This window comes from Aquarana catesbeiana, linkage group LG02 (genome assembly GCF_042186555.1).
Source record: "Aquarana catesbeiana isolate 2022-GZ linkage group LG02, ASM4218655v1, whole genome shotgun sequence".
NCBI lineage: Eukaryota > Metazoa > Chordata > Amphibia > Anura > Ranidae > Aquarana > Aquarana catesbeiana.
Window position 1 is genome coordinate 582789182 of NC_133325.1, and position 18753 is coordinate 582807934.

Below are 18753 nucleotides of genomic sequence, written 5' to 3' on the forward strand. Positions count from 1 at the left end.
AAGATGGATTTAGTTCCGTTTAATGATTTACTGCTGTTAAGGGGCTTTGGGCTTCAGCAACATGGCAGCCTCCAGCAAGAAGAATGAGGAGCAATGCTAAGGCAATTTACAGCACACACTAATTTTGGTAGCGTAATTCCTGATATGGAACCTTCCCTATGGGGATGGTAGCGTAATTCCTGATATGGAACCTTCCCTATGGGGAAGGTTCCATATCAGGGAATATGGAGTTCCCTATGAAACCTTCCTTGCTAAAGAACATTATTTTTTTATCAAGTTATCGGTAAAGTTAAATTTTAAGCAGAAAAACAATCCACCTAAACATATTATTTCAGTTGTACCTACATTTGTGATACCCCAATCCACTCAGATGGAACATGTGTAAAGCAGCCCATATATTAGACTTTTTTTTCCCTTCAACCTGGAAAAAAGCAAAAAAACTGACCCAATTCCTCTGTCCACACATTTGAGGTGTATAGGGGAATCCTTCCCACGACGACATTGTATTCCGACAGCAGGGTGGCGTCCCCTCCCTCAGAATACATTGATGAACTTTTCCAGCAGGATGGTTATACAGAAGGCGATAAATGGATCAAATTTCCACAGTACTTATACACAAGCCAATGCTTGCTGAACCGTCCGAATTTTGATCCATGTATGAGCAGGTTCAGAAACCTTTCTGATTTGCTACTGCCCTTCCCACCCATAAGCAAGAACCAGCCACAAGATTGCACTTTTCTGCCCCACCACCTCCATTGTCAAACTTTAAAACAGAAGAGTGTGTGTATAATATCTATACATACACACACACACTCGTGGCGCAACATAATTTTTCATATCATACAAAAAAAAATTGGGCAAACTTTACTGTTTAGTTTAATTCATTAAAAGTATTTTTTTTTTTTTTTTTAAATGCATTTTAAAGACCACTGCGCAAATACAGTGCAACATAAAATATTGTAACGACCGCCAATTTATTCTCTAGGGTCTCCGCTAGAAAAAAAAATATATATGTTTGGGGGTTCTAAGTAATTGTCTAGCAAAAAAAATAACGATTTTAACTTGAAACCAACAAACGTCAGAAAAAGATTTAGTCTTTAAGTGGTTAACTAGTTGCCGACCAGCCGCCGCAGTTATACTGCTACAGGTTGGCATGGCTGCGCGAATCGCCGTCATGGTATGACGGCTCTTCAAACTGATATAGCAGGCGCATGTCCGGCAGGCACAATTGCTGCAGGCCACCCACGATCGTGGGCGTGAGAGCCAGAACCGGGATTTGTGTGTGTAAACACACAAATCCTGGTTCTGACAAGGGAGGAGAAACAGATTTTCTGTTCCTACTAAGTAGGAACAACGATCTGGCTCTTCGTCTGGTCAGTCCAATCCCCTCACAGTTAGAAAAAACACACCTAGGAAACGCATTTAACCCCTTGATCGCACCCCTGTGTTAACGCCTTCCCTGCCAGTGACATTTACACAATAATCAGTGGCTATTTAGAGCTATGATCGCTGTATAAAATGTCGGCAGTCCCAAAAAAGTGTCACAAGTGTCCAATCTGTCTGCCGCAATGTCGCAGTCCTGATAAAAAAAAAAAAAAATAATAATTTGCAGATCACCGCAATTACTAATAATAATAAAAAATGCCATAAAATCTATCCCCTATTTTGTAGATGCGATAACTTTTGCGCAAATCAATCAATATACACTCACTGCGATTTTTTTCACCAAAAATAAATGTATGAGACCACACATTGGCCTAAACTGATGAAGAAATTAGTTTTTTACATTTTTTTTTGGATATTATAGCAAAAAAAAAAACAAAAAAACTATAGCTTCTTTTTAAATTGTTCGTCTTTTTTATAGCGCAAAAAATAAACGCAGAGGTGATCAAATACCACCAGAAGAAAGCTCTATTTGTGGGGGGGGGGGGGGATACATTGTTTGGCTACAACGTCGCACGACTGCGCAATTGTTAAAGCGACGCAGTGCCATATCACAAAAAAATAGCCTGGTCATTAAGGGAGTAAACAATCCTTTTGGGGCTGAAGTGGTTAAACTACCCTCATTTACACACCAAAGTTCATTCCTTTAATCTAGGATAAAACTTTACAATGTTTATAGTTAGCTCAGCAGCTGAGGAATGTTACTTGGCAGACCTCATGGTTATTTTTTATTTTTATTTTTTTGACAGCTGTCCACTTCAGCAGAAAATTCTCTGCATAGAAAGAATTGGGATAATGCTTTGTCAAGATCGTGGGGGGGGGGTTGATTGTGATCTCGATTCTTGACGATTAATCATGCAGATAGAGATATAGATATCTCTCTCTATTTCTAGATACACAAACACTTGGCTCGGCCCAATGCTGCATCTGCCTTCAACACTTCTATGACTGAGAACTGAGCAATCAAAGACCGCTGATCGCTCAGTTCTCGGTCTTCAGTGAGCTGGTGACTGTCCAAACAAAAGAAATCTGACAGATTCCTCCATCCATGCTATACAGCCTTTGGAAAGCCTACTCAATATAATCATTCATAAAAGTTATTGCTCCTTCCTTGAAATTCTACCTTTGATCTAAAGTTTCTTTCGAGAGTAAAATACAAGCTCAGTTTGTAGATAGATTGAAGCTCAATTGGTATCCGTTTTTTGCATGGCTCAAAAACTTGTAGCTAGGAAATCCTGGTAGACACCTGGTTCATAACTGAATTTGTCAATGAAGCATAAAAACAGATATTATAAACAGGCAAAGTGGCATCAACAAATAGACAGGGATGTATTTAAATAAATATGTATTGAACTAGTACCATAATATTTCAACTATTTTCTTTATACAAGGCTACAATCAAAATTAGGTGTGTTGAGGTTCAAAATATGTTAAGGCCATTTAGCTTTCTCATTTAAATAAAGCTAAGCTAACTAGTTGATACCATTAGGAAATGCATGTATTCCATATTCAAGTGTTCTATAGTATACTGTAATTTGATTTAAGCTGCCACTTTCATAAATACACTAAAATGTGGACCTCCAATTTAAGCTAAATGCAACAAGTCATTTGCAGAGAATTTCCAGCATGCTGTATAACATGCATAACTGAAGGTCTAAAACAGTGGTGGCGGACATTGGCACCCAGGATGTTTAGGAACTACATTTCCCACAATGCTCATCTACACTGCAGAGTGCATGGGCATCATGGAAAATGTAGTTCCAAAACATCTCGGGTGCCAAGGTTCGCCATCACTCGTCTAAACTAACTAGTTTGCAGTAGGAGGAGGAATATCTTCCTCCAAAGATGAAAAAAAGAAAAATAGATTATTAACACTGCAAACAGAAAAACCATACAAGTTGCCCGATGGTAACCAAACAATACATTTTATCAAGTGTTTCTATGAGGATGGAAATAAATGGACTTAATTTGTTGTTATGGTTAAGTGTATCATTACCAACTCAAGAAATTAGTGTATAAACAGCCTTTAGGGACAAATGACCATGTGCTTTTCCATACTTGTGAACAAAAAGCTAGGTTTAGAAACTGCAGCAAAAATGGGGAACTGTTGATGGATACCAGATTTTCGTGCCTTAAAGTGGATGTAAACCCGAATTTTTTTTTTTTTTTTTTTATCACAATGTAGAGTATAAGATTTGCTATCATTTGAGCCCAGTCTTGCCACACAGAGTTAATCCATCTCTGAGCAATCCTCTTTTATTGTTCAGCAAGATAAATCTTGACAAACTGAGAAAAACTTTGTCAAATACTCCCCCTTGCTGTGAGTGACAGGTTATTTACATCTTGTGCATTAGCCTAAGAGACATGCAGTATTTTTAAAATTCCCTCCCACTCCTTTCTTCAGCAGCTCTGCAAGGATTGGCTGTTCCACACCTCACCATGATTGGGCATGCTGAAGTCATGTGGTTACTTTCCTGTCTTTTCACTGGATGTTAGAGATCATAGCAGAAGTTCAGTGTTAGAAATACACAGCAGACAATGCATATTGACAAGGGGAGTGTAGAAGTGGGCGGGAAGTCTACTGACATCACGACTCCACCCACCGAGCTCCAGACAACAGACCCACCCACAGAATATGCAGTTTTTCAGCTCTCATAACAGACAGAGGGGAGATATTTGACAGGTAAAGATACATGCAGGAGGTATGTATATCCTTATAGATAACCCCTATGGCAGTAGTTTAGAAAGGATGACATTGGGTTTACATCCACTTTAATGGTTACCAGTGCAGACTGCAAAATGATTAGTTGAAACAGCTTCAGTTTTCAGCATATTTGTCTTCAAATGGTAGTTAATTAAACAGCATGCTAGACCAATATGGGTATGTCTAAAGACCAGTTAATAACCTCTTTTTAGGCCATTTACACAAAACCACTAAATTAATAATTCAGTCAACCAACTCCACCAATTGGATTACAACAGAAGAAATAAGGCTGCCTTACTTCAGATGGAGGCTGAACATTCATGGGCCAACTAATAATTTTTATTGACTTTCCATAAACAAGCTTGGCTTATCCAAAATATAGTAATATCATTGAGGAGTAAGACCAGGGTCCCCTTATACCAGCCTTATCTTTGGATAAATAAGGTAAGTGGCCGGTGGCTATTTCACCATCCCCCCCAAGATTGACTGGGGGTGTCTAAAGCTTCCCATAGATACAAGGATCAGCTATCTCATGTCTGTGAGTACCTTTAACTGGTAAGCACAATCAACATCAGCTGAAATGCAAGTACAATGTAAAGACTATCAAAATCAATGCTTAACATATAAAGTCTGAAGACTGCACAGCCACCAACAGAACACCACAAACATTAGCATGTTCAAACCCTTACCTGAATTACATGTGGCTGAAAAGGGGGTCAGAACTGCATAGTGGGTAAAGCACAATTCCTAATTCTCAACACCGGCTTTAAGAAGCACGATGCTCTCTCTAAAATCAAATAGACATGTATTGTATTGAAAAAATGCATTCACAGACACCCTTCTGCACAGCCAGTGAAACTACAACACAGATACGAAGGCTCACTGTGAAAGGAAAAAGGAGGCTACAAAAAAAAAAAAAAAAAGGACTGAGCGTTTCAGAATGCTTGTGAGGCTGTTGCCTTATTAAGCCAATAGAGCTACAAACCAGTTTTAAAGAGAAAAGGGGATCTGCTTCTAAGTCAAATAAGTAAATTATGTATATGACATAATACAAGTTATTACCGTGGTTTTAGTGCAGAAAAAGGAAGACAATCATTGCATCCAGCAGTTATTTGTTCCCCTCTGAGTATATCACCACCAATATACACACATCTTACTACAAGCAGCAAGCAACGAACAACACCTAGATAATATCTCCGCTGGTAAGCCTTATATGTGTAGACTTTCATACAGATAGGAGAGATAAAGCCAAGCTAGACAAAAGAGTAATCTAATACTACCTGCTAAAAACCTTGCCATACACTGCAACAAAAAACAGTGATACAACTTCACAAAAATCCACACTGCATAAAAACCATCAACACAAAAAGGAAAAAAAAAAGATAGCTTCCTTTCTATAAAAAACTATGGTGTGAACATGCACTTACTTCTGACTTGCCCCCTTTTCCTTCTGCCACCTCAAGCTCCTGCAGACTGTGTAAATGTAAATATGTATATATATGAGTGTGATATTTTTCCAGGCACCTCCCCCTTCACAATGATTGGCTGCAAAGCCCTCTGTGTCATTGTTTTGCCTGGGACACAGACACATTTTATATAATACACACAAAATATAAACAGTATAACACAGGAAAAAAGGGAATCATGCAACGTTCTTTCAGACCACACGTTTCCTTAAAGCATATCCATTAATAGAGAATTTTAATAACGCCCGGGAATATTAAAGGATGAGCCTCTTTGCCATCAGTACAAATGTTGCCAATGTGCTGCGTTTTTATTTTATTTTGCTATTTTTCTAAAATCTTAACAGCAACGTGGAAAAAAAATAAAAAAATTAACAAACCTGATCATTTTTCTACGCTATCTGCGGGTCCTTTTTTTCAGAAGGGTTAAAGGAAAAGCTAAAAAAGGAGAGGCACTCAGACAATGAATGTCACCTGAGCTGAGACACATGTCCCCTGACCCTCTGCCCCTCCTCCACCCCTGCGAGGGTATAATGGCACCTTTTAATTAGAACCGAAGAAGGAGGGGGGGGAGGAAGGGCAGCTGAAGGGGGAAGATGACATGCTATCAGACCTTATTTATGGCACATAAAGAAAACTACAGTAAAACAATGATGAGCAGCTGTAGAGGTGATCACCATGAAGGGGGGGGGATCCTGCTGTTTTCTGTAGATGGCAGAACTACACTTGTGACAGCGGCGGAGGTAGATTTAGCTGACAAGGTAGCTATTATATGTAGGGGGGGGGGGGGGAGGAACATCATGATGTCACCAAGATTGTAGTAGGCACACTATTTCTAAATGAAATGTATGGATGTAGCTAACCTTGTAAAGATGGCAATGGACATGTGTGTGGGGGGGGGGGGCTGGTGATTGCACTATAGGAGGTGCAGGGTAATGTGGAAAGTGACAGACACATGTCACACATATACACACACACGCCCTATCACAGATCCCCAGAGTTAGCAGTAAAACGAGGCACTTTTCTTTGCTATTGTCAGCTTAGCCTTGCAGTAGCAGGAAGAGGAGATCGATGTGCTGAGGACAGGCGCACAGGCAGCTAATCCCCATCACACCGATGAAAAGGAATCACATAGACAAGAGTGGACGGAAATCAGAGCCGGCTGTGTGCACGGAGGAGACCCCCCGGGTATATGGAGGAGTACAGGAGACTGCCTCAAATTGGCCCCCCTGAGAATTCTTCCTCCTCCTCCTCCATGCATGGCTCGGCAGCACCGATTGCCTGTCATGGCTGGACACTGGGCATACAAATAGTCCTGCCAATGGCCCGGGATAACCCGCCTCCCCCTCCTCCCCGGTGCCCACACTGACCGTTCCCCGCCGGCTCCGGCTGCTCTCGGCCGCTCATGGCTGCTCCAGGTCCGGGCACGCTCAGCATGGTCACATCATCTCCCGGGGGGCCCCGGGCTTGGCGCTGAGTCCCCGCGGGGGGCGGGATGTGTGTGTGTGTGTGGATAGAGGACTCTCCGCTCCCCCTCAGGGCTCTCACCACAGGCGGTTGGGCTTAAGCTGCTGACAGCCCCTGGTGCGCCGCTTCCCGTCTCCAGAGACGTCCCGGGCGATTCGTTCTCAGCACACCGGCCTATCTGCGTTGCTCGCTCTCTCCCCCCCGCCGTGGACGTGTGGCCACCGTCGTGCCTGTCAGTCCCGGTATTTCCCCGGTCTCAGTGCCGCTCTCCCCTTCTCCTCCTCCGTGTCTCTGCGCTCAGAGTCTCTGAGCCGCCTCCGCCCGCCGCTGGCACCGCCCCCCGTTCTGGGCCGCCGAGCATGCCGGGACATGAAGTCCTCCCCGCTGGGCATCTCACAGGGAGGGGAGCGCTGCATGACGGGATGTGTAGTTCGTGTTCGCCAGCAAGTCGTACTGCGCATGCGGCGGATCGTTTCCCATCAGGCTCGCTCGGGTGCCTAAGAGGATGCTGGGAAATGTAGTCTAACTTTGGGCTGGCGTATTCTGCTTGAGAAATACAGAAAAACATGCTGCTGTCACAATGATGAGTTGGGAGCGCGATATAGATTAACGCAATGACTTGTGAAGTCGTTTATTTTAATTTGTTCGATGGATGACGGGAGTTGTAGTCTTTTGGCGGCGTGGTGCATGCTGGTCTTTGTAGTTTGTGTGCCTGAACAGCGGTGCACGGTGGAAGTTGTAGTGTGCGCAGTACAGGGAGAGGAGCCAGGCTGCCAGCTTGCAGTTTGACTCCTCACACTTTTTTTTATATTTACCTACATTATTTTCCTAGTTAGTTTTATAATGTACTTTGCACTTAAAGAGGAACTGCAGTCTGCTCACATAATTTGTAATAAAAACATCTTTGCCATTCCAAAGCTTCCATCCAACCACTTTGCATATTATTTTATATATACTGTGATTCTGTACTTGCCAAATATGCTGCAGAAATCTCACTTCACTGAGTCTGGCTGCAACCATTTTAACTGTGGGCAGCTGAAGCTGCTGTCTGTTCACTTCCTGATTTACACAGACACACCTCCAGCTCCGCAGCTCTCATTGGCCCTCTTATGACTCATACCCCCTTTCTTCCTCGCAAACTCTCACAAGAGTGAGAGAGAGAGAGCTGTGCATGATGTCATAATCCTAGGCCAATGATGGCGAACCTTGGCACCCCAGATGTTTTGGAACTACATTCAGCAGCTACAAATACTGCAGCTGCTGACTTTTAATAAGGACACTTACCTGTCCAGGGAGCCCGCGATGTCGCCCCCCCCTGAAGCCGATCTGTCCATCGGATCGGGTGCAGGCGCCCCCATACCAACTTAGGGAAACCAGCAGTGGAGCCTTCAGGCTTCACTGCCCGTTTCCTCCTGCACAGTCGCACAGTGCTTCCTGAATGGCCCCGTCATCTTCTGGGACACACTAAGGTCCCAGAAGGCAGCGGGGGAGAAGAGGGCGTGACGCACTGGGCCGCTGTGATGCTGGGGTGGAAGTAAACAAGGTACTTCATAAAAGATGTAGATTAGGGGGTCAGACGCATGGATAAGAGGGGGTGGCGTCCGTGCACCCCTAATGGACAGGCTGCCACTGTGAACAATAATGACTAGAACTCACTTAGCAACGTCTTGGGAGTATCCCAGTCAGGCTTCAGGAGGTATGGAAATGGCCTGCTTCTATAGCACTTTAGTTAGAGATGCTCAGTTTGTTTTTACCTACAACAACCCTTTACCTGCATAGGCAGTTTTTTTTTCTTTTGTAAAGATGAAACAGCATGTTGCTTTCAGTGGACAGTGTCCTGTCAAACGTGATTAGAGCAGTTCTATAGGGCCTCGATGGAACTGCACCGCAGCCGACTGTAATGCACGCGATTGAGGCAAAGTTGTATGGCAATTATAAGGTGATGTCCAGAATGTTGCCTCCTCACTTCCTATCAAACACCCCTGAGAAACAATCTGAGTGTGACTTTTTCAGAGGGGTGACATTGCCTGCTACACTTGTGAACGAGCCCTGATGCCCAACCTGCAGCCTTAGGCCACATGTAGCCCTTTGGTATATGATGTGTTGCCCTCAGACCTCAGCAGTCTGTAGTGGGAACATTGATTAGAGTGAGAGCTCTGATCTCTACTAGTCTCATGTAACATCTTCCCAGTTTTATATTGTTTTCCGTAGCATATTCCAAGGTAGAAATGTAGCATGTTCACACTCTCTGACCCTCATTTCCTCTATTAGGTCTGCAGTTTCTGACAGTCCTCTCAAGCATTACATATACTGAACATTATGTGTGGCCCTTTGGTGATGTCATGGGCTGCATTTGAGGTCCCCTTAAGCTCATAAGTTGACAATCACTGCCTTAGAAGGTACTCTTACTTTAAAATGAAGCACAGGATCGCTTTATCTATCATAAAAGAATTATTACCATCTGAAAATGCTAGTTGCCTGGCTATAAAACTGCTACCTATGCTCAGGTCTGGTTAGCAGCAAAAGGAATCCAGGCCAGCAGAGAACACGATGGTTAGACAGCGTGAAAAGCCAACACCAGTCAGAGCACGAAACAACTAAAAGTAGCAGCACAAGTATCAGAAAACGTGAAGACAGCAGTCCCTAATGCCGCGTACACACGATCGGACTTTACTGAATACTTGGTCCGGCGTACCGGATTTTGTCGGACAATTCGATCGTGTGTGGGTTCCAGCAGACTTTGTTTTATCAAAAGTTTGACAGACTTAGATTTGAAACATGTTTCAAATCTATCCGGCGGACTCGAGTCCGGTCGAAAAGTCCGCTCGTCTGTATGCTAGTCCGACGGACAAAAACCAAGGCTAGGGCAGCTATTGGCTACTGGCTATGAACTTCCTTGTTTTAGTCCGGTCGTACGTCATCACGTACGAATCCGTCGGACTTTGGTTGATCGTGTGTAGGCAAGTCCGTTCATTCGGAAAGTCGGTCGGAAAGTCTGCCGGGCAAAGTATGCCATAAAGTCCGGTCGTGTGTACGCGGCATTAGAATCACTGAGAGTCAGACACAACCAGATACAGTTGTGTTCAAAAGTTTGCATACCCGTGGAGAATTGGTAATATACAGTATGTACTATTTCTAAAGAAAACATGAGTGAGCAGGCAAACACATTTCTTTTATTTCTTATGGGATTCGTATTGAACTGTAGGTCATAACAGAATGGCACAATAATAAAACAAAACATGGCAAGTAAACAAATGAAATGACCCCAGTTCAAAAGTCTGCATTCTCTTGGTTCTTAATACTGTGTATTGCCCCCTTTAGCATCAATGAAAGCGTGCAGTCTTTTGTAATAATTGTCTATGGTGCCCCAAATTCTTGCAGGTGGTATAGCTGCTCATTTGTCTTGGCAAAATGCCTCCAGGTCATGCAAATTCTTTTCTCAATTTGCATGAACCGCACATATGAGATCTCCCCAGAGTGACTCGATGATATGATGGTCAGGAGACAGTGATGGCCACTCCAGAACCTTCATGTTTTTCTTCTGTAACCACTGGAGGGTTAACTTGGCCATGTGCTTAGGGTCATTGTCACGCTGGAAGGTCCAAGAGCGTCCCATGTGCATCTTTCGTGCAGAAGAATGCAAATTGTCTGCCAGTATTTCTGATAACATGCTGCATTCATATTGCCATCAATTTACACAAGATTCCCCGTGCCTTTAGAGCTCACACTCCCCCAAAACATCAGTGAGCCACCACCATGCTTCACAGTGGGGATGGTATTCTTGTGCTATAGGCTTGTTGACCCCTCTCCAAACAGCGCTTATGGTTGTGACCATAAAGCTCTATTTTGGTCTCGTCACTCCAGATTGCAGTGTGCCATAAGCTGTGAGATGTGTCAAAGTGTTGTCCCGGTTATTGTAATTGGGCTTTTTTGTGGCATTGGTGCAGCAAAGGCTTCTTTCTGGCAACTCGACCATGCAGCTCATTTTTGTTCAAGCATTGTCGTGTTGTGCTTCTTGAAACAACCACACAATTTTTTCCAGAAAAGCCTGTATTTCTCCTGAGGTTAACTGTGGGGTTTTCTTTGTATCCCAAACAAATCTTCTTCAGTTGTGGTTGCAATCTTCCTTGGTCTACCTGACCTTGGCTTGGGATCAAGAGATCCCAAAATTTCCCACTTAATAAGTGATTGAATAGTACTGACTGGCATATTCAAGACTTTGGATATGTTTTTATACCCTTTTCATCTTTACTGAAGTGTTTGTAAAGGTAAACATTTTTTTTTAAAAAATTCACTGCAGACTAAATGTCTCTTTAACCGCTTAAGGACGCTTAACGACTGCCCCACATACATTTACTGTGGCAGGTAGACCCTTAAGCGCAAAATCACGTACCTGTACGTGATTTTTTTTCAAGGACTCTGGGACACTCGGGCGCCGCCGGAGTCCCGCTTCCGCTGTGATTGGACACAGCAGGAGCCAATCAGCAGGTCTGGCGGACCCGATGACCACTGGAAACCCAGCAATTGCTCGGAGAGAGGCAGAACGGCGTTCTGCTAGTAAGGAAGATGGAGATCTTGTGTTTCTGCTAAGCAGGAACATGGATTTCTGTCTTCCTACAGTACAACCATCCCCTACACAGTTAGAAAGCACTCCTAGGGAACACAGTTAACCCTTTGATCACCCCTGATGTTAACCACTTCCCTGCCAGTGTCATTAGTACATTGACAGTGCATTTTTTCAGCACTGATCACTGTATTTGTGTCACTGGCCCGAAAAAGTGTCACTTAGTGTCAGATTTGTCGCAGTCCCGCTAATAATCGCTTATCTCCGCCATTACTAGTAAAAAAAATAAAACATTTAAAAGTCCATAAATCTATCCCATAGTTTGCAGATGCTATAAATACACGCTTGGGATTTTTTTTTAGCAAAAACATGTAGCAGAATACATATTGGCCTAAATTGACGAAGAAATTAGATTTTTTTACATGTTTTTATTGGATATATTTTATAGCAGAAAGTAAAAAAAATGTTTGTTTTTTTCAAAAATGTCTGGCTTTGTTTATAGCTCAAAAAATAAAAACCGCAGAGGTGACAAAATACCACCAAAATAAAGCTCTATTTGTGGGAAAAAAAGGACATCAATTATTTTTGGGTACAGTGTTGCAAGACTGCGCAACTGTCAGTTAAAGCAGCGCAGTGCAGTATTGCAAAAAAATGGCCTGGTCAGGAAGGGAGTAAAACCTTCCGGAGCTGAAGTGGTTAAAGTAGTTAAATGTGATTGCTCATGGCTGCATTACATTCTGGGCTGTGGATGATCTGATTTACCTGGTTGATCCTGCCTGTGCTACTCCTCTCACAGGTAAACTGACCATGGTAGCATGGCAGCCGATCCATGCAACTGTGTCAGTTTACGTGTTATGTCATCACGCTGATGTCAGGGCTGGATATACATCTCAGGTGCCTATAGGCAGAGAATTCTGAAGCATTATGATTATTAGCAGAGACAAAACATAACTTACTATATTTCAATTATGAACGAACACAGTGGGGGATGGCATCAATCACTCACTTTGTCCATTCTAAACTTGAAGATGTTGGTAAATGACATATTTACTGGCCCCTTCCGCCACTCTCCATCTTGAAACATCCCCCATAGCTGCAGGGGAGGAAGGAGAGGAGGGGCGCATGCCGTGCTGTGGGGGGGAAGACAAGGGGAGCACACTGGGCTCTGGGGCAGCAGAAGCAAGAGGAACTGGATGGCAGAGAGTGGCATTTTCTAGAACTTTTCACCTGTATTTTCCTCCTGAAGCAGCTGAATGCCAGTGGGAGGCAGAGGAAGAGAAAACTACCTTCAACCCATGCAGGAGGAAAATACAGGTGAATGGTTATAGTAAATGCCGCCCCACCACAACTCCTGTCCAGGTGGGACAGGGAACCTGCACCACCCCCCTGAAGTTACTCCTCTGGTCTGATGTGAATGATGTGTCCAGGTTTCCGGCGGACTGAAACCTTGACACATGATTCAAAACCTGGATTGTCCAGGTGAATCCCAGATGGGTCTCTCCAGCTCCTGTGGAAGTAGAAGTCCAGCGGAAGCTATCAGGGCACGCTGGGAGTTCTTGTTCCACAACAGCAGGCGGAAGACAGGTCCGCTTTGAAGCCTATAGCCAGCCCCCAGCTTCCACTCACCACATCCGGGGCTCACCCCGGGGCCAGGTCTTCTTCATCACAGGAGACCAGGATATACACCAGAGAGAGCAGCACCAGTCAGTGTGGTTTGTGGGACACCAGTGAAACCTCCATCACAGAGACCTCCGCAGCTCCTCAGTCCAGGCTGATATTGTGGCAACCCTCTGTGTCTCTCCCTGCTGCAGCTGAAAGATGGTTTCTCTCCCTCCCACCGGCTTTCAGCTACTGCAGGGAGAGACACAAACACAGGGCATTTTTCCTGTGATTCCTCCCCTCGCACCGATCCCCCTCCCTGTCTTTACTAACAACTTGTTTGCCTATTGTTCAGGCTCCCTGTGTGTCCGGGCCCCCTACAAGTGGACTGATGCTACCCCCTACCGGTGGCCATGCATGATGTTGTCACCCCTCTGGTGGGTCCCCCACACCCCTATAGTGGCTGGTTGGTACCCCTTTATTAAGGGCTCCTGAAGGCACATGCCTACAGTGCTTAATGGGAAATCTGGCAAGAGTAAGTAGCACCTGTATCTTCCATAGTTGGTAAAAATGCATCGCCCTTCGCCCATCCCTCCTGCATAACATCACACTGCTCTTGGCCGGGAAAGGGGGACATGATGTTTGTGTTTCGTCCATACCCCAGATGAAATCCATGTGGACAAAATGCATCGGTTTGTATTGAGCCTGCTCCATGTCATTGCCTGGATTTCCTATGTGATCACGCCATCATTTTTATCAATGTGCCTGTAACGTCAGACTTGTTGTAAGTTTTCAATCTTTAAATAAAATTTGGGAGTAATGGTTTTACACCATGTGGAGGCCTTTTGTTTTTTATGAACTGTGCAGTCCAAGATCCAACTCAGGGGCTGGATGCTGTGGTATACCGTGGTGACAGTTCTCCATTGACTGCTCCCTGGATCATCATTTACCGGTTCCATCTTTATGCTTGTTTGACTCTTTGCCCCTGGCAATAGAGTCCACGCATTCTGGTAAGCATGTTCACTCTCCCCTCTGCGTGGTGGATGCACACTTCTTGGGGACTCCTTTAGTGGACAGTGGTTAACCTCTATTCATACAGAGTTGATTCTACTTCCAACCTTCCCTATCTGGACTGTTGTGATACACAGTGGCTGCCTTACACTTTTAATCTCCTTTTGTGGACTTTTTAATATTTATTTATAATGTTCCTTTGTGACACTATGCACTTTATTTATTTTATGTGGTAACATTACCTTATATACACATTTGTGTTCATATTGATTAATTTGCACACCATATTTCTTATGCTTGTTTTGCACATTTAATATGGTTAATATTTAGCATTGCACTTTTTGGAATTTATCACTTGCATATTTTCAATATCAATGCCAAAATTTCACGATGTCTGCCAGGGTATGCAAACTTTTGAGCACAACTGTAACATCATCAGTACTTTCAGTCATTGGCCTTGAACAGGTATGCAGGTAAAGTGAACATGTGCCCAGACTACACACACTAATGCCCCGTACACACGGTCAGATTTTCCAATGGAAAATGTCCGATCGGAGCGTGTTGTCGGAAATTCCGACCGTGTGTGGGCTCCATCGGACATTTTCCATCGGATTTTCCGACACACAAAGTTGGAGAGCAGGAGATAAAATTTTCCGACAACAAAATCCGTTGTTGGAAATTCCGATCGTGTGTACACAAATCCGATGGACAAAGTGCCACGCATGCTCAGAATAAATAAAGAGATGAAAGCTATTGGCCACTGCCCCGTTTATAGTCCCGACGTACATGTTTTACATCACCGCGTTTAGAACGATCGGATTTTCCGACAACTTTGTGTGACCGTGTGTATGCAAGACAAGTTTGAGCCAACATCCGTCGGAAAAAAATCCTAGGATTTTGTTGTCGGAATGTCCGAACAAAGTCCGACCGTGTGTACGCCCTATAACAGATTTACATATTCTGAACAAACAGTAAGCACACTTTAAAACAATCCCTTATTTATATTTGTAGCTATAGGCATTGCGGAGAAATTCATCTTTAACCTCCCTGGCGGTATGATTCTTTCGGATTTTAGGTGCTGAAAGCGGTACAATTATTTTGCATGGAAATTTGGCGTTTTATATTGTAGGTCTGTAAATCTTAACAATAACACACTTAAATCTGTCCAAACCAGAGTCTAGTAGATATCCCGGGTATGATAAAGTTTGAAACACAAAAACATAAATTATAATATAATAAATAAAAATAAATAATTAAAAAAAATAAAAAAAAATAGTAATAAAATAAATTTCCCCACAATTCACTATGGCTCAATTCTGCAAGTGTTCTAATTTACTATCGCTGTTTTCTAGCTGGTCTAAAGCCACTTTTGACGTAAAGGGACACTTTTTGGTTGCTATGGACAATCTCCAGTTTCCAGGCAGAAAGAACAGTGTATATCATGCAAAACTGCATGCAGGGCATGGGCCAGAGCACTGGGGACAAAAGGGATGTGAAATCATTTCATACAGTACTGTAATCTGTAAGATTACAGTACTGTATGTGTTATGATTTTGACATTTTTTTGAATTTGCCGCCAGGCTCCGCCCCCGTGCGTCGCGCCGCTCGCAGGGAACGGAGCCTGGCACGGAGAGGCTTCGGAGGAGGACGGAGCCCTCGGACACTGCGGGGACATCGCAGGATCCCGGGGACAAGGTAAGTAAAGCCGCCCCAGGATCCTGCAATGCGATCCCGAGTGTGGCTCGGGGTTACCGCTAATGGTACTGAATTTTAAACCCCGAGCCACACTCGGGAATACCGCCAGGGAGGCTACAGTTTACAACATATGCACTGAAATCTTGTTGTTTTTTTTTTTTTCAGATTACTTTGTTTTGCTGCAGAATCTTGGCAGCCTGTCAGCCCTCCAATGTAAATGCACAGCAGGTACATGTAAGCTGTTAGAAGTAATTTTGGGGCCAGTTCACACCATAGAAACGCAGTCCGGATGTGTTCCAGATACTTTTCTTCATGCGGGATTTTGACAAGTTTTTAATGCATTCCAGTGCATTTTTGATGCAGTCCAGTACATTTTTCGTTCCAGAACTTTTTTGATGCATTTTACAGTGTTCCAGTACAGTCCGGTGCAGGAAAAATGCAGCAAGTTCTACTTTTTTTTCTGGAACTGGAACGCACTGGAACTGCAAGCACTGGTGTGAACTATGCCATTGAAAACCATATAACCTACTTTCCATGTGCTTTTGATGCAGAAAAAAACGCACTGGACTGCATGTGCTGTGAACTGGTCCTTAAACCCAACTTTAATCTGGGCAAAGGTGCAATTTAACTACTTGCTGCCCTTCGGACATACCCGTATGTCCTCAAGTTTCAGTGGTTATATCAGGGTCATGGCTGCAGCTGCAGTCATGACCCTGATACTTTTTTTTCAGTCAACGATGCTCTATGATGTAAAGTGATCTGAGTGGATATACAGCCACTGGATCACTTTTATATGTGGCAGAAGGTGTTCCCCCCTCCTGCCACCTGCCCAGGGGCTCCCGTTCCACCAAGGCGCCCAGGATGGAAACCACTCTAGCTGATCGCCTCTATGGTCAATGAAAATGGAAGCAACGAGTATTTAGTTGATTCCAGTTTTGGTTTATGTTTACAAGCCATTACATGGACGGCGCTGACCAATCAGAGTCCACCTGGTCTGTATTGGCAGCGTTAGATAGAAAGGAGAGAAAGTAGCAGGAATATCAACTCCCTGGACTGGTGGCGTAGCTTGTTGGAGCTTTGACAGCTCAGGATCAGCAGTGTTAGGTCTCCTATACAGATTTAGTATAACTAAACCCTCATGACCTTTTACCCCATTGTACTGCAGTAATGCACAGTAAAATGTGCAAGTTACTATAACATAGGTTGCACACCAAACACGATGACATGGGTTGGATGGAATGTGTTGTGGTGGAAGTCACATTGAAAGACACCCCAACACATACACAAAATGCACCTAAAACAAAAACAGAGCAAGTTTTTTTTTACAGAATTCCACACTGTACACTGTGCTGGGTGTGACATATTTTCACGAAAATAGCAGACCCTCTACCTTGCCAGGTGAATATTAGACCTAAATATTGCCATGGTGCGCAGTCTAAGGAGCCACATGGTGTTCACCAGTGCCACACACAAGAAATGATGGGTTGCTGATGGCTCCCAGGTTGTGGAGTCCAATACATGCACACTGGCAAAAGCTGGCAGAAACAAAGAGAGGTCAAAAGGCAAAGTAGTGGTCATACAGGCTACAAGAAGTCAGGACATGTGGATAACACAGGAAAAGGTCACTTATGGGTATAAGGAAATGGAACAGAGGCTGCAGGAACAAGAGTCTACAAGGTTTTTGTTCAGGCAATTTTCAATTGCGCTGAAGAAGTTTAAAATTGTTGTTTTAGATGCCTGTTATTGAAGTGGCTGTAAACCCTTCTGTTCAACTTGTACCTATAGGTAAGCCTATAATAAGGCTTACCTATAAGTACTGTAAATTTCTCCTAAACGTGCACCGTTTAGAAGAAATTTACCTTGTAGTGCGCCGATGATGACATCGGCGCATGCGCTGTGAAGAAATGGCCCTCCGTGCCGATTCTTCACTAGCAAGTGCTGTGACTGACGGCTTCCGCGCTCATGCACGGGAGTGACGTCACGTGACTTCAGCCAGTCACAGAGCCGAAGTCCCTGGCCACAGAAAGAAGAGGGGCGAAGATGGATGCGGCCACCAACGGGGACGGCGCGGGTTTCGTTTGCAGGTAAGTGCCACATAATGGGCTACTATACGATGCATACTAGCCCATTATGCCTTTACTTTGCAGGGGAAAAAAAGAGGAAGTAAAACCCATCAGGGTTTACTACCTCTTTAATGTAATTGTATCATATCATATCAGGATTTATGGAATAATAATACATTTTGGTTTTGTTAGGCTCAGTATTAATGAAAAAAGTCTATGGTTTCAGCAGAGAGAGGGGATATACTCTGCCTCAGAAAGTATTAAGGGAGGCAGCAACTCAATGCCATCAATTGTAGGAATATATTAAAAAGTGGATTTTTACTAATCACAAATTCTTCATAGTTCTGTGGAAGTCCGGGTAAGCAATCTGTTGCACTGCTGTAAGAAAGACACCCACCAGGACTGTACAGTGGGGAAAATAATTATTTGATCCTCTGCAGATTTTGTAAGTTTGCCCACTTGCACAGAAATGAAGGGTCTATGTTACCATAGATGTATTTTAAATGATAGAGACAGAATATCAACCACAAATCCAGAAAAAACACACGATACAAATGTTATAAACTGAGTTGCAGTTCAGTGAGTAAAATAAGTAATTGATCCTCTACCAACCAACAATAAATCATGCTCCCACAGACTGGTTACAATATGTGCTCATGTGGTACACAGATTAGTCCTGTCAATTTAAGAAGGTGCTCCTAACGACAACTTCTTATGTGTATAAAAGACACCTGTCCACAGAAT

General features: G+C 43.6%; 1 protein-coding gene across 1 annotated transcript in view; it reads right to left on the reverse strand.

The window, feature by feature from the left end:
• Positions 1-7430, reverse strand: part of AHDC1 (AT-hook DNA binding motif containing 1) — a 149404-nt gene extending 141974 nt beyond the window's left edge. The window contains exon 1 of the mRNA XM_073616187.1: positions 6981-7430. Coding sequence (XP_073472288.1) covers positions 6981-7047 — 67 coding nt within the window. The 5' untranslated portion in view covers positions 7048-7430. The remainder of the gene's footprint in view (positions 1-6980) is intronic.
• Between the last annotated feature and the right edge of the window lie 11323 nt (positions 7431-18753).